At 38.7% G+C, this 17,146-nt stretch overlaps 1 protein-coding gene across 1 annotated transcript in view; it reads left to right on the forward strand.

Annotated features, from left to right (window-relative positions):
* The window catches only part of LOC115850676 (AP-2 complex subunit beta-like), a 76,203-nt gene that overhangs the window by 13,601 nt on the left and 45,456 nt on the right, over positions 1-17,146 (forward strand). Inside the window, 3 exon segments of the mRNA XM_060290040.2 lie at positions 1,653-1,758; positions 4,905-5,040; positions 16,794-16,984. Coding sequence (XP_060146023.2) covers positions 1,653-1,758; positions 4,905-5,040; positions 16,794-16,984 — 433 coding nt within the window.

Genomic DNA, 17,146 nt, shown 5'->3' on the forward strand with positions numbered 1-17,146 from the left:
CCTTCACTTATAATGGGTCCTGGTAACCTTTTTTTAATTCAGGGATTTTTATAAAGGTTTGAGACTTACAGATGAATCATGGCTGGGTAAATACCACATTTTAAAAAATGCATAGACTGTGTTCCTTTTACTTCCTGTAACACCCACCAGAACTGCCACTGGCGCATATTCTTTAAATTTATGCTGTTGGAGTTGGAATAATTTCAGTTATATCCTGTTTTGATCTTCAGCTCCTGCTGCTATTCACAATTCAGATTTTCTGAAACCGTGCTGCTTGTCCTTTACCGTTCTCAGAAGTAAATGATGGGAACCCTAAGAGCTGGATTTGGCAGCAGAGGACTTGGAGAAGAGGAGAGTGACTCTTTAAAGGGCCCAGCTTTTCTGTCTGTGCTATTTTTGCAGCTGTCAAATAAAAGGGTGATTTTTGTAACAGTTTGTTTGCTTTGTTAGCGATGGATTTTGATGTAACAGGCTTTTTTAGTGCTCAACTTCTGTGCTTCTTGCCAGTTCATCCTTCCCATTTAGAGGCTTCAGCAGATCACCTAGTTTGCTGCCCCCACTATTTCTGTACTGGTGAACGAGGTTAAAGTGAACATCAAGAACAGTCATAAAGGTGGAAGAAAATGAGGCAATTCTGTGGATTGAAAGTTGACGTGACAATAGTCAACTTCTTTTTCGTGGTCTTATAGTATATTTTCTTCTTTCTTTTAAAACCAGTTGAGGGTGGTTAACCTTTTTTCTTATTTCAGCTCCAGCTTTCTGAAGATAGGTGAGCCTGGGCCTTAAAATAGTGGTGACAGTCCTGGCATTTCACGGTGCAGCGCCTGAGCAGTCAGTCATTTAAGATTATATCTTTAGAAATGACTCTGGTTTGTACCATTCTTGAAGCTTCAGGATTATTATTTCTGTTCTTAGATTGATTGAACAGGATAGGGCCTTAAAGCCCATTATCATCTTAAAGTACTAATTAGAGCAGTGATTCTCAACCTTGATTATACATTAGAATCACTTGAGGAAACTTTAAAAAATATGAACGTAGGAGTTCTACTCCTTGACATTCTGATTTATTTGGTCCAGAGTGGAGCCTGAGCATTGGCATTTCTAGATACTTCCCGGGTAATAGTGTGTAGCCAACGTTGAGAAACACTGGATTAAAGAGTCGGGAGAAACAGTTCTAAGGCCAGCTCTGTCACTCGCTCACTTAGTGACCTTTGAGCCTAGTTGTTTGTGGAGTTGAGAGTAGGTGAATGAGAAGTCTCTTCTGGTTTGAAAACATTGATTTGTGAACCTGTTTCCTGCCTGCATTTATTTTTTTCCCAGGACTTTGAAATTCTGACAGGAGATCATCCCTCAGATGCCGTTCTCTCCCCATCGTAGTAAGATATCATGAGATATCTTTCCTTTTTCCCACTTCTGTGCTTCCTGAGATCTGGCTTACACCTTCCTCTCTGGCGATAACCCCAAAATAGCATCCTTATCAATGGGTTGGTTAATATTCTAGGGATTTGAACTGTACCTATCCTATAATTTTTAAATAATCTTATTTCAGTTGCAGCCCTGCCACTGGTCATCTGTTGTGTTACTTGCTGTATAGTACAGTGTTCTGCTCTAGTTCTCTGATCCTGGGACCTCACCCGTTTGTTGTCTTTTAGGAGAAGTCTTTGAATTAAAGGCTGAACTCAACAGTGAAAAGAAAGAAAAGAAGAAGGAGGCTGTGAAGAAAGTGATTGCTGCTATGACTGTGGGGAAAGATGTGAGGTAAGGGTAATCTCTTCTGCTTTGCTCATTTTAGACTCTTACTCTATGGCTTTTAGTGCCTTTTTTTTTTTAAGCAGAGGTCTTCTTAGAAGCCCACATGATTTAAATCTATTTATTTATTTATTTATTTATGGCTTTGTTGGGTCTTCGTTTCTGTGCGAGGGCTTTCTCTAGTTGTGGCAAGCGGGGGCCACTCTTCACTGCGGTGCGCGGGCCTCTCCCTCTCGCAGCCTCTCTTGTTGCGGAGCACAGGCTCCAGATGCGCAGGCTCAGTAGTTGAGTAGTTGTGACGCATGGGCCCAGTTGCTCCGCGACATGTGGGATCTTCCCAGACCAGGGCTCGAACCCGTGTCCCCTGCCTTGGCAGGCAGATTCTCAACCACTGCACCACCAGGGAAGCCCTACTGCTTTTTATTTAAAGCTATTACAGTCAGAACGTATAAGAATGAGTTTGTCCCACTGGGAACATCAGGAAGTGTAGTTGCTTTTATATAAACTCTGTGACTTAGTTTTTTTTTTTTTTTTTTTTGAGTGAAACGAGTTTGATTTCACTTGCGTACAGATCTAGCATAAAACCTCCTGAGAGCTGACACAGTTACAAATCTGTTGCTGAGGTAGTTTTAGAAGATGATAAAAATACACTGAGAAGCAGAAGCCCATGTGTACTTTAATTGGCTCAAGCCAGTGCCCTCAACTTTACAACTCTGCCTTTAATTGCCGAATTCAAGATGAAAATCAGTGGTAACAAAATCCAAAGGGTCTTTTTTGTTTTTCCTCCCTTTTGTCCTGTAATTTAGGAAGGCCATTTGGAAATAAATAAGGATTGTCTGCAGGCCCCTGAGGATTCCCGAGATCCTTTCCATGAAATCCATGAAGTCAAAGCTATTCTTGTAATAATACTTAGGTGTTATTTACCCTTTTCACTGTGTTGACGTTTGCATGGCTGGTGCCTTAGTGTGAATTAAGGCAGTGGTGCCAAACTGTAAAAGTAGTCATTGTATTCTTCACCATCATGTGCTTGCAGGAAAAAGGGCAGTTTCACTTAGGACTGTCCTGCATGAAGCACTAAAAATTTATTTCAGTAAACCTTGAACCTTGAGTTCAGGTCTTTTTAATATTCTGTGTGATGAAATAGGAATTAGGCATAAGGTACTTCTACTGCATAGCAAAGTGTGACAGTTGACTTGAAAAAAAGCCCTTGCACAATTGTTTGACTTGGGAACACCATTTCTTTGTGAAAGAAAGATTGACAGACAGAACTATAGTTAATCAGACTTCAGTATTTGGGAGACATTTTATAAAAAATGAGCAAAGTGAACCTGTCACTTCAAGGGAAAAAATTTGACAGTAGATAAATTTCGACTTTAAAGTAAAAATTAGAGTGTTGGAAAACTTGTATCTCCCATCGTGAGCTTGATAGCTTCCCAATACTTAGAGATTTTTCTGATGAGATTGGTGGTGAAATTAATGACTGTGATTATTTGCTGCTGTATAATGAAATATGCCACCATAGAGAAGATCTGCATAACTCATTGAACCAATATTTTCCAAATGACCAGTGCATACATCACAAAATTATGCATGGGTAAAATATCCATTCAAAATAAGTGATAAATGAATGGATTTTAATGCAACCAAGTACAGAAAGTTTATTGATATGGTTTCAGATTCCATATTGTACCTAACTTTTAAGAAACTACCATTTGTGGACTAAAAACAAAAAGAAAAACAACCATTTGTCTAGCTTTAATGTATCAAAGGAGAACATCCAGTTATATGAAAAAGCTATTAAAATACTCCTCCATTTTCCAATTTATGTACGTGTATGCAAATGGATTTTCTTCTTACACTTCAGCTAAACAACATTCTACAACAGGTTGAATGCAGGAGCATGTGTGAGAATCCAGCTGTTTTTGTTTACAGTAGACATTAAAGAGATTGGCAAAAATTAAAACAATGTCATCTTAATTTAAAAAAATAAGTAAAATAGGTAGATTTTTACTTTAAAATATTTATGTTAATATGAAATGCATTGATCTTCCTTTTATTAGTTGGGTCAAATGCTGCTGATAAGAAATGGATGAGTGCAAGAATGCCAAGTAAATTGCAGCATCTAGTGGTGGATGTGAGGTGTAGTAACTCAAACATCTGAGAAGGTCCTAAGGCTAATGATGACCTTCCTAATGTCATTAAGAAAAGGGAAGTTTAAATTTAAGTGCATTCTGTGTCAGGCACAGGGACAGATGCTTTTACTTACAATGTTTTTTATAGTCCTCATGTCTTCTGAACTAGAGGTTCTTCTGAATCAGAAGTTATTCCATGTTAGAGATCAAGCAGTGTATACTTGGAGAGGCTAAAGAATAATCCCAAAGTCATACAGCTAGTGGTAATGTAGCCAGGATTCTAATCTAGGGTCTGAGTCCCAATACCTGTTACTGGTCACTTCCTTCATGGGTGTATATATACAATAGAATCTAAATGTGTACATGGCACACACGTTTAGAACTGTTTCATGTTCTGAAAATGGTTAAAATTTTGAACAAAGGTCCTAATTATCTGAGAACTGTTTTAATAAGGAAACTAATCAAATAAGTTCCCACTGGTCAGAGATGGAAGAATATGTGCATTAAAAAGCATAACAACTGTAGTGCTTTGAACTGCAAAGAATTGATATGAAAAATTATGGTTAATTTTTTTGTGTGACATAGTGATTTTTTTAAAAAGTTTGTAAAGATATACACTAAAATATTATATGAAATGTATGTGCAGGATTTGTTTAGAAATTGTTTAGAGCAACTAGATGGGGTAGGGACTGGGAGAAGGCAAGTGGATTGAGGTTGTGTATGAAACAAGATCGGGTATGTATCAATATTTGTTTGCAGCTGGGTGATGGATACATGGGTTCATTAAACTGCTGTCTCTAATCTGAAAATTTTCATAGTAAAAAGTTTTTAAAAAATCTATTTTTAGACATCTTCTTGGGACCATTATTATAAATTCTTTAGTAATTCATTTCTGTGGTAAGTATTATCACTAGTGGACATTTGTCCTCACATCAAATCACTTTTTAAATTAAGGCTGTTTCTTTGTGTTCTGTCCAACAGCCTGGCAGCAACACTGTTCGCTTTCCCTTCCTCTTTTCTCAGCTCTCTCTTTCCAGATGTAGTGAAGTGTATGCAGACTGACAACCTGGGACTAAAGAAGCTCGTGTATCTCTACTTGATGAACTATGCCAAGAGTCAGCCAGACATGGCCATCATGGCTGTCAACAGCTTTGTGAAGGTAACTTTTTCCCAGGGACTCAAGAACAGTCTCTTCTACCTCAGAAAACCTTTTCAGAAGTGTCTCTTGATATGGTTAGTGTCTGCATTGCAAATAAGCAACCTCTGTTCCAAAAGAGGGCCTCTAGAGAAGTATTGGCCATTGAGTAGGAATATTCATGATTTAAGCATTCTGTATGCCAGAGTTTGTCTTCCAGTTCAGACCATATGGTGAGCCTTCTGTCAGCTGGGCTTGGTGCATCCTTGCCAGGTGGGAGAAGAAAGCCAGGTGAAACCTCACTGTTTTATCTTCCAAGGCTGACAAAGGTTGGGCATATCATTGTAGTGTCAGTAACCTGGGGTTTTACCTATTTTATCTTTGTAGAAATTATGCTTATGGTTCAGACGTTGTGGAAACTACAGGAGCTACCTTTTAATTTTGTTTTATTGAATAGGTCTTACAATAGTTGATTAACTTTTTTGTTATTGTGGAAATTTTCAAACATACTCAGGTTGAGGGAATAGTATAATAAATTCCTAAATATCTACCTTGTAGTTTCATAGTTACCAACCTATGGCCAGTTTTGTTTAATTTAACTCTCCATACATGCTTTCCTGACCCCCACCTCCTCTCCTACTGGATGATTTTAAAGCAAATCCCAAACATCTTAAGAATGAAAAACTCATTTAATCAGCTGATCATTAAAGAAAGTCCTTAATATTATTGGATATCCAGTCAGAATTCTCCTGTCATTAGATTTGATGAACACAGTAATAAGGTTGTTCTTATTAGGATTTTTGTTTTTTGTTTTGTTTACTTCCTTTTCCTCTGCCTGGAATTTAGTCTACATTAAAAGCAAAAATCAGACAGCATTTCTAAAATTAGCTTCTATTAAATTGTTTTGGAAAATAAACATGCTTTCTTCCTCCTCATGGAATTTTTATTCTTTTTCTGTGTTTAGCTACAATGTACAGGATCATTGTAACATTACATTCTTTCTGTCTGGTGATTCATAGATGGATGATATCATTGGAAAGAATTTAGTTTACATTTTTTGGAAGTTAGCATGTGTATAGGTTTATAATGTTTAAAGAAATTTTTTAATATAGGGCAATTTAAGGGGTGTTCCTTCTTGGTAAGTGTTCTACTTGTACTGTGTTTGGAGGCACTTGCTAGGAAAGGAGAATGTATGTTAATCAGGATTTCAGAGGGCCCTCTCTGCTGCTTCGCGCAAAGAACTTATGTTGGGCACAAACCAGCTTCTAGATTCTCCTTTGCTTTCTTGGCTGTAGGCCCCAGATATCCAGCCCTCTTTTCTCCCTGCTTAATATTTGTGGAGTGGGACATATCTTTCCAATTCCTGATTTTTTGTTGTTGTTTTTTTTGCGGTACGCGGGCCTCTCATCGCTGTGGCCTCTCCCGTTGCGGAGCACAGGCTCCGGACGCGCAGGCTCAGCGGCCATGGCTCACGGGCCCAGCCGCTCTGCGGCATGTGGGATCTTCCCGGACCGGGGCACGAACCCGTGTCCCCTGCATCGGCAAGCGGACTCTCAACCACTGTGCCACCAGGGAAGCCCAGTATTTTTATTTTTTATTAACAATTTTTTTAAAGTCTTTTTCCTTATAGGCTATTATAAAATATTGAGTATAGTTCTCTGTGCTATACAGTAGGTCCTTGTTGGTTATCTCTCTTATATATAGTAGTGTGTGTATGTTAACTTTAGTTAAAACTGACTCTCCGTGAAATACATTTGAAAGAGAAAAGATAGTTTGAAGTAAAAAAATTCTCACTGTTAAGTCCTAGGTTAACCTCCCTGAGTCTGTTTCCTCTTCTGTAGAGTGAGAGGTACCAACTTAGAGAGTCGTTAGGAGTATTAATTGAGCTCTTGCATAAAAAGCATCTGTGAAAGTGCCTGGCTTATGAGAGTTCATGAAGTGATGGCTGCTGCTGCCATGGTTATGAAGTAGACATTAGGCAAAGGTTAACATTATTGCTACAATATTAATTTAAAGGGTTCTGACCCCTTTGATAGCTATACAGGTTCATATGGTAAAATCTTTCTGAGGGAATTAAAGCTAAACTTATTTCCAGACACAGATTTATTAGTCCATTATTTTGAAAGTAAACGTATTCAGAATGAGGGAGCACTTTGACACGAGAGGAAAATAGCTCCTATGATTTCTTCACAAATAATCAGAGTTTTGAAAATTCTGTCTCACTAAATTGATATTTGCAAGAAAGATACACTTTTGGGTGATAGTGATAATTCTCTAGCTTTTGCCCATGCATTAGGATTTTCCCTCCTTACTGCAGTTTTCCCTTTCTCTCTTAGAGGCATTTTGAAGTATTCCAACTTCAGTTAATGTTTACCCCAGAATCTGCCACTCCAGAGACTCTCTTGACAGCCCCACCACATGTACTTTGCTTTTTGTTTGTGAGCTCAGGTCTCCTAAATCCTTTGGCTCAGCGCCTTAGCCCCTTTGATCTTGTCTTCTAAGCCTTCTGAGTTCTACCATCTCTCTGAGAACTGCCCCTGGGAATGCCCTTCTTCCATTGCTCTGTCCTGTCTGCCAAGCACAGACTACTGAATTAGTTAAAAAAAACAAAACAAAAACAACCCCAGAAACATATTTTCGTTTGTTGAGGGTTTTTCTGCACAAGCAGCATGCTCTCAGAACTTGGCCCGGTATGGCCTTTAGCAACGGTTCTAGTTAAACTGCCAGCTTCTTTTAATATGAACTTATTTTGGAAAGCTGTTTTATGAAAAGTAACATTTTTTTCTCAGAAAAAGTATGTATTTTATCCATGTGCTAGCCAGCATGTAGAAGCCACAGTGGTTCTCAACTGGGGGCGATTTTGCTTCCTGGGAGACAGTTGGCATTGTCAGGAAACACTTTTGCTTGTCACAACTGATGGGAAGGTTGCTACTGGCATCTAGTAGGTAGAATTCAAGGATACTTTAAACATCCTGCAGTGCACAGGGAGCCCCCTACAACAACATGAAGGACTAATTTGTTTTAAAAACTGAAGTAATGCCTGACATATAGTAAATGCTCAATAAATGACAGCTATTGAGAAACAGATCTAACGTGACGTACTTTCTGATTATTGTAATTTCTGTTTAGGCTTTAGAAGGTTTGTGGTGGTTTGCTGTCAGTGTGAGATGCTAAATGCTGAAAAACTGAAGTCTCTCTAGATCACTTTGTAAATTTGAGAAGGATTTTTGTCAGAATATGTTTGTTGTCCTCGTGGGCAACGTTAAATCATCTCTTAATGACCTCATTTAATTTAGTACTTTAATTATATGAATTCTGTTATCCCTAAACATATATCAATAAATAGAAGAAGAGTTATAAAATTAAAATATTATACAGAAGCGAAATTAGAAATGCGTGATGCTCTTCATGCCCAGCGTCCATAAAGGAGTACCAGAGCTGGTAGAATTTTAGGCATGTGTGAGAGTGTCAGTATGTGGTAGGCACTGGGTAAGAATGATGTAGGAGGTAACATGTTCACTCAGTCTGTGTCTGGATGCCCCAAGTAAGTAATGTTGTATTTGGTACTAAAAGATGAGTTGCTGGTAATTTCTGCAGGATCAGAGTGTTGAGTAAGTGGAATCATTGGAGGCTGCTCTGTTATAAGGGCAAGTGCCCATCTCAGTGCTTTTTGGTTTTTAAATTCTTGCAGAGGAAGGAAACAATTTTTGTTTTCCTTTATGATAAACTTTGTGGAGATCTTTTTATATGTATTCTCACCTTAGGAATTTTAATCATCAGTTTTCATTTTATCAGTTATTACTAACTTAGGTTTTTTTTTTTTTTAATCTCATTTTGGGGGCAGGTTTTTAGATTTAGAGAAAAGTTGCAAAGACCATACAGAAAGTTCTCATATACCTATCTTCACACAGTTTTACTTAATGTTAACATCTTACATAACCATGGTACCTTTGTCAAAACTAAGAAATTGGCATTGGTACATCACTATAAACTGAAGTACAGACTTTATTTCACCTGTTTCAACACAAATATCCTTTTGCTATTCCAGGATTCAATCCAGCATACCAAATTGCATTTAATCACTTCCTTTTATAAAGAGTTGACTCACTCTTTATGAAAGTATCTCAAAAACAGAAAAGTGTTTTGTAACTGTGAACTTTTTTTTTTTTTCGCTCCAGTACTAACACATGAGGGTTAAAACTCAGGCTCTGAAACCAACCAGACTTGGATTTGTATCCTGGTCTGCCATTCTTAGCTTGGTGGTCTCCCTAAACATCTCAGTATCCTCGTCTACAAAATGGAGATTATAAACAGTGCCTCTATCATTGGAACGTTTTGAAAAATAAAAGAGGGCTTGCAAAGCACTTAATAGTGAACCTGGTATAGAGTAAGCCCTTAATAATAACAAAGGTCTCTTTATTGTATAGTGATCGTGGTGCTGGTTATTAATGATTTTAGAAGGGTTAATATTTCAATGGCAAATTTATTTTTTAAAGGTATTTAATTCTTTTTTTTAAATAAAACTGTTTTTATTATTTTTTATAATTTTATTTATTTATTTTTTACTGTGTTGTGTCTTCGTTGCTATGTGCGGGCTTTCTCTAGTTGTGGTGAGCAGGGGCTACTCTTCCTTGCGGTGTGCGGGTTTCTCATTGCATTGGCTTCTCTTGTTGCAGAGCCCGGGCTCTGGTCTCACGGGTTTCAGTAGTTATGGCACGCAGGCTCTAGAGCGTAGGCTCAGTAGTTGTGTCACACAGGCTTAGTTGTTCCGCGGCATGTGGGACCTTCCCGGACCAGGGGTCAAACCCGTGTCCCCTGCATTGGCAGACGGATTCTTAACCACTGTGTCACCAGGGAAGTTCCAAAGATATTTAATTCTTTTGTATACATTATTTAAAGCCAGACATTATTTTTTAGGGTGATTCTGAGGGCAGCTTATCTACAAATGAAGTAAATCTATTTACAGTATTACTTAACACATCATTGCAGGATTACTTTTAAAAGATAATTGTTCAAGGATATGCCTAAAGCAGTTTTCGTAGGCAGCTTCCTGAAAACTGGATCTGTTGTACATAGTAATTCAGTAGTGTACCGAAAGATCACGGCTTATTCATTTCTTAGTGTCCCTTTTAAAATGATCTCAAGGCTCTAATTTGGCAGGGGATTACTTACTCTCAAAAGGGAGATAATGGTATAATAATAAATTTTTTGTTTTGTTCATTTTGCAGCATGCTTTTGTGTGATTTTAGGGCTGGTGGGCCAAGTAACTCTTGGCTTCTTAGGAGTGCCTTTTGTCCATTTGTAGATATTTATTTGTAGTGTTTTAGCTTTGTGAATATTCGCATTTCATCAAAACACATCTTAAGCTACTTATGTAAGCCCCTTAACTAAGTAATGAGTTTTATTGAGTCTAATTTTTAAATCTTACTTGTTACCAGATATTCAGACTCTCTTGCTGTTAACGGTATGTGTTGACTCCACTAGGTAGATGTGTTCACTTAGCTTCCTCATTCTGGGAAAGAAGATGGGGAAGAAAACGGAACATTGCAGAATATCATATGTAGTCAGCATATTATTAGTTGGCAGTCTGGACAGTGTCTTGGATTAAAGCATGACTGTAAAATTAACTGATACCGTATAGTCATTGTATTCTTTTTTTTTTTTAACAATGCATTTTAAAGTTTTTATTTATATATTTATGTTGGCTGCGTTAGGTCTTCGTTGCTGCACGCAGGCTTTCTCTAGTTGCGGCGAGCGGGGGCTACTCTTTGTTGCAGTGCGTGGGCTTCTCATTGCGGTGGCTTCTCTTTTTTTTTTTTATTAATTTATTTTTGCTGTGTTGGATCTTTGTTTCTGTGCGAGGGCTTTCTCTAGCTGTGGCAAGTGGGGGCCACTCTTCATCGCGGTGCGCGGGCCTCTCACCATTGTGGCCTCTCCTGTTGCAGAGCACAAGCTCCAGAGGTGCAGGCTCAGTAGTTGTGGTTCACGGGCCCAGTTGCCCCGCAGCATGTGGGATCCTCCCAGACCAGGGCTCGAACCCGTGTCCCCTGCATTAGCAGGCAGACTCCCAACCACTGCGCCACCAGGGAAGCCCGCGGTGGCTTCTCTTGTTGCGGAGCATGGGCTCTAGGCACGGGGGCTTCAGCAGTTGTGGCATGTGGGCTCAGTAGTTGCGGTGCGTGGGCTTCAGTAGTTGCAGCACACGGGCTCAATAGTTGTGGCTCGAGGGCTCTAGAGCACATGCTCAGTAGTTGTGGCGCATGGGCTTAGTTGCTCCGCGGCATGTGGGGTCTTCCCGGACCAGGGATCGAACCCGTGTCCCCTGCATTGGCAGGCGGATTCTTAACCACTGCGCCACCAGGGAAGTCCAGTCATTTTGTTCTTAAGGAGATGATAATGACTGAAACATGCTTAGAATAAATGCCCTGTGCTTTAACGTGTTATTTGAGGCAACTCCATAAAGAAGAAAGTGAGATTCTGAACTGTTGCTGATTTTCAAGAGGATAAAAGTATGCAAATCACCTTTATTTTCCATTATAATAGTTTTGGTCAGTTATTCTACTGCGTTCAATTTATTCAAGTCTTCAGGGGCAGCAGCCAAAAGGAAATTGAGCGGGAAAATTGAAGTGTTTGTTCAGAGTGTTTGACCTTGAAGGTCATTGCTAGAAATGAAAGTCTTCTAAATATAGTTAATAGGAGGAAGTCACTATATTGGGAAGTGCTATCTTTCTTGGGTTCTGAGGCTATGAAAATGAGTGAAATTAGAGAGGTCATTCAAAGGAACAGGGAAATGTGTGAGAGATTTCTCCTAAAGGAGCTTCTGTCTGTGATACTCCACTCCCAACGTATATCTGGATTTCCTTCTAGAGTTCCTTTTTTACAGGATCATTTTTATTTTAATCATACCCACCACTCCAGCTTGCTCCTTAAAAGAAAAAAAAAAAAAAAAAGAGGTCTGGGACGTCCCTGGTGGTCCAGTGGTTAAGACTCCACTTGCAGGGAAGAAGATCCCGCAAGCCACAGGGCGCAGCCAAAAAATAAAAATAAAAAAGTAATGTCAAATTTATGTCCTCAGAATTGCTGCATATGAGACAGGGGTAGCTTATAAATCAGATTTTGTAGCTGGATAGTAAATCTTCCCTCTTTGAAGTGCTGCTAGGATGTGATTATCTCTGAAATAGATAAAGTAGGAGAATACATTTTTCTCCTTGTATAAATCTGCCTGGAAATAATGTTTTGATTATAGTATTCTCCCCAGCTCCGATTTTTCTTTCCCTTTCCCCCATTTGATGTTCACAACTCTTGGAACTTCTATAAATGCAGGCGGCAGAGTGATTAGTACTCAGACACTAGAATCAGATACAGGCCTTGAGTTTTTTTTTTTTGTTTTTTTTTTTGCGGTACGCAGACCTCTCACTGTTGTGGCCTCTCCCGTTGCGGTCCCGTTGCAGAGCACAGGCTCCGGACGTGCAGGCCCAGCGGCCATGGCTCACTGGCCCAGCCACTGTGCGGCATGTGGGATCCTCCCGGACCGGGGCACGAACCCGTGTCCCCTGCATCGGCAGGCGGACTCCCAACCGCTGCGCCACAAGGGAAGCCCCAGGCCTTGAGTTTGTATTCAAGCATTTTCCCTTTCCAGCTTTGTTGGCTAAGCAAGTCACTGAATTTCTCTAATCCTATTTATAAATTCATTTTTAAAGCCTATTTCCTTATCTGCATTAGGTAGATTTTGATAGCAACTACCTTAGAGTTGCTGGGAAGGTAAATGGCATGGTAAGTGCTCAGTAAGTTTTAGCTATTATTGTCTTTTATCTCTTTGTCCAATTCTATTAGGTATAGTATAAAGTAAGTCAAAACACAAATTGCTTACGTTAAAAAAAAATTCAGCAGACTCCAAGGGTCCACAATGAACTGTCAGATTGAAGGGAAGTCTGTAGTTAAAGCAGAGAAAAATTTGTCTAGTATTGAGTGTGATTTTACACACACATGCACGTGCACGCATACTTCTGTATGTATGTATATGTTTGTGTTTAATACCTGTATCTGTAAAGTATACATATGATATTAGGTCTACAGGGGGTAGGGGTGGGATGGGGGAGGAGGAATGTTTTATTGCAGTCTTCCAAAGAACAGAATTTACCATAATTGGGAGGCAAGATGAATTAAAAAAAATTTCTTTTGATGCTATGGGACATGTTCCTTTGTAGCCTAGATGCCAGCTCTTTGTAAGTCAACCAGTGTGCTGAGAAAACTCACTAAAACCCTATTTATAAATCATTTTTAAAGCAAAACTTCCTTTAGAAACCCCTTTCTTGGGAACTCCAGTTTTTCTGAGATTATAATTAAAGGCCATTGTTCTTTTCATGGCAGTGTTTCCTAAAAGAACTGCCAGTTTTCTAGGGGGGAAAATGTTATGCATGTTAGTCTTAGTTCACATTCAAAGTAATGGTACAAGAGAAAGAGACATAACCTTTGTTTTAATACACTAGTAAACCAGGGCAGTTACTGCAAGAGTCATATTTTTTCTTTTGATAATGAATTATTGTTTGGAGAAGGCTCTCTGGGAAGAGGAAGTAAATCATGTTTCAATCCATTATTTTTAAAGTTTATTTTTACAAACAGATAATATATGTACTACATTCTATACAAAATTCCAAAGAAACACAGAGACAGGTGAGTTGTCCTGTATACCCCAGCTACCCAGCTGCTGTCTTGAAGTCAGTCTTTGCCTGCTTGAGATTCGATGCTCATTTTAAGTTTCCATTAGAGTGAGAGAAGCATGGCTTACTGACCAGGAGAACTCTAAGCAGCTCTTTATGGGCCCACCTCAGTATATTTCTGAAAACTTAGCAGTATGAATGTGAAGATTAGGAGATGAAAGTGGAAAGGTAGAATAGAAGGAATTTTAGAGGAATAGCAGTAGAGTTTTGTTACTGGGGGTGTATCTCATCTGGTCAGTCATTGGCTCAGTGACCATTTGGCAGTGATCTTTTTTCCCCATGCAGACTTTTCTAAACATAATCATATAATCTGATCTCTCTGGATCTTTTAATTAGATTTACTTTTCCCTCTTTCTTTTCTTGTTTTAATGTGATAATAAGTGAAAATTGCCTGTTTTACCACCAGAACATATACTTCATTAGCTGCATTATATACTTGGTTTAATTTCCAGTTACCTGTGATGGTAGCAGAGGAGTTCTAATTGTTCATTCTGTTCATTTCCTGTTAACAGACCTCACATTTAGTTTTTTTAAACATTAAAAAACTTTGACTGGCAGAAATGGTAAGTTGTGACAGGACATTTGTTTTGGACGAACTGGTAACCAAGACTGGGCATGTGTTGGCAGCAAGAAAGGAAAACAGGCATTTGTTCTTCCAGTGTGACATTTTGATCCTTTATCCTGTAATCCAGTGTATTAAGTGTATTATACAGGGGAAACACAGTACCTTTTCCCTGCATGTAAAGCACTGAGATGATGGAGATTATTGTTTCACTTTTCATGCTTTTAATTTTTACTAAAGGCCATGCTTGATGGTGTGGTTGGCAAAGAAAAATTAAGTCAGGAAAGAACCTCATGGATGCTATCATGTGATAGGTGAACTAGATAATCCTTCTCGATTTGTGTTAATAACAATAAAATATTATATCCATAATCATACTTACCAAGTGAACCTTTGATTTTTTTTCATCTTGGAATTTTTTGTCCTGATCACTAAGTTATAACTGAAAGTGATTCCATTTGTGGCATCATTATCTTAGTTAATGAATACTGTCATGAATGTATTATTTGATTTAAAAAGCCATATTCTCTAGAATTTATCTTCTAGGTAAAATCATATACTGGGATAATCTGCAGAGTACCCAAGTGATATGGATATTAAAATCAATAGCTAAACTGTAACCATTATGTTTCTTCTCTTGCTAGCAAAAGGATAATCATACAGCTCTTAGTTTCTCAAGCTTTTAACAGGGACTTCAGTCAGAACTAAAAATGAGTTGACATTTTTGAGAATCTTTTCAATATACATAATTAATGAAGCTGCTACCTATTGCATCTCATTTATGCTTACAGAATATTTATATATAGCCTTACTGTGCTAATATTTAGCGACAGCTGAGAGCCTCACTGCAAAATGTTGTTTTAAATTCATTTTTACAGAGCTATAGTTTTTTGTCTGTTTTGTTTATTTTTCTGTGTTTTTATAATCTTAAAATTACTTTAAACATTCATTGGTTGTAGATTTCTTAGTTAAATTAGACATAATCTGTAATTTTGATAAAGTGTCCACTGTTTTTTCTTGCAGCTAGTATGGATTTCTGGGTCTGTTAAGTCAGGACACAAGTGTACTTTCTTAAATTTATTTATTTTATTTAGGGCTGCATTGGGTCTTCGTTGCGGTGCGGGCTTCTCATTGTGGTGGCTTCTCCTGCTGCGGAGCACGGGCTCTAGGCGCACGGGCTTCCGTAGTTGTGACACACGGGCTCAGTAGTTGTGTCTTGAGGACTCTAGAGCGCAGGCTCAGTAGTTGTGGCGCACGGGCCTAGCTGCTCCGTGGCATGTGGGATCCTACCGGTCCAGGGCTCGAACCCGTGTTCCCTGCATTTACAGGCAGATTCCTAACCGCTGCGCCACCCGGGAAGCCCTCAACAGAATTTTTTTTTTTTTTTTTTTTTTTTTTTTTTGCGCGCGGGCCTCTCACTGTTGTGGCCTCTCCCATTGCAGAGCACAGGCTCCGGACGCAACAAGTGTACTTTCTTATATTTGGTAGCAATTTTTCATTTATCATACTGCCAGAGTTAAGGATACATTTGAGGTACCATATTTCATTGATTCTAACATGCATTATTATTTCCTGTATTACGTAGAAAGAAAAATACCTCCTATTAAACTGACATGCCGTTGATTATTAAATATATCCCAACTTCAGAGATGTTAATATGAAAAACTGTGCAACTTAGTCTTGATGAATTATGGTAATATTGCCACCTTAACTTTGTATAAGGCTTTGTAGAAAGCACTTATACATAAGTCATCTGATTTTATCCTCAAACTAAAGCTAATCTGTGAGGTGGATTAAATTATCCCATTTTCAGATGAGGAAATTGAATTTCATGGAGATTATGTGCTTTCCCAACATCATGTTACAGTGAACTATGGTTTCAGGGTCACATTTTCTTACTCTGAGACTTAAGGTGTGATTGACACCTGAAGTATCACCTCCCCACCCCCCCAGTACATGCACGCCCATACACCTATAAAATTGTTTAGCCTAGATTTTTCTTTCCATTGCCTAATGTACATGTTTCATATTTAAACTTCACTGTTTTGTGTTTTTTGTTTTGTTTTGGCTGCGAGGCATGTGGGATCTTAGTTCTCCAACCAGGGATCGAACCCATGTTCCCCTGCAGTGGAAGCATGAGTCTTAACCACTGGACCACCAGGGAAGACCCTAACCTTCACTTCTTTTACAGCTGTTCATGTGTCTTAATTCTACTGATAGTGTTGACTACTATTAAAATTATTATTGTTTTAATAGTAAATCATGAGGGACTCTCTGCTAATATGTGAATTGTTTTAATTCTGTGTTGCCTGACCATGAGGAAGCTATATATGCCATCATTGGTGGTTTATTATACATTTTGAAAGCAGTGTATCTCTTTCTAGCTGACTGCGTAAAATGTTCAGGAACGGTTATGGGTTGAGATCTATGAAGTGATCCAGAGAAATAGTTGTACTGTTCTTGACAAATCAAGGTCTTATCTGCTTCTTTCCCAGGTGGTGGCTAATGCTGTAGCAGCATTATCTGAAATCAGTGAATCTCACCCAAACAGCAACTTACTCGATCTGAATCCACAGAACATTAATAAGCTACTGACAGCCCTGAATGAGTGTACCGAGCGGGTCCAGATTTTCATCCTGGACTGCCTGTCTAATTACAACCCTAAAGATGACCGGGAGGCTCAGAGGTCAGTCTGTTTTTCTGGATAGTATCTAGGAGTCTTGCCCGGTTCAATAATTTCTAGTAAGTCTGTATTAGAATAAGGGTCTGTTACGTTGAGAAAATCAGTGGCTTATGGGATATATATTGCTATCCTGTGGTATTTTCTCAATGTATTTAGGAACATTTT

The sequence above is a fragment of the Globicephala melas genome, chromosome 20 (genome assembly GCF_963455315.2).
Source record: "Globicephala melas chromosome 20, mGloMel1.2, whole genome shotgun sequence".
In the NCBI taxonomy this organism is placed as follows: domain Eukaryota; kingdom Metazoa; phylum Chordata; class Mammalia; order Artiodactyla; family Delphinidae; genus Globicephala; species Globicephala melas.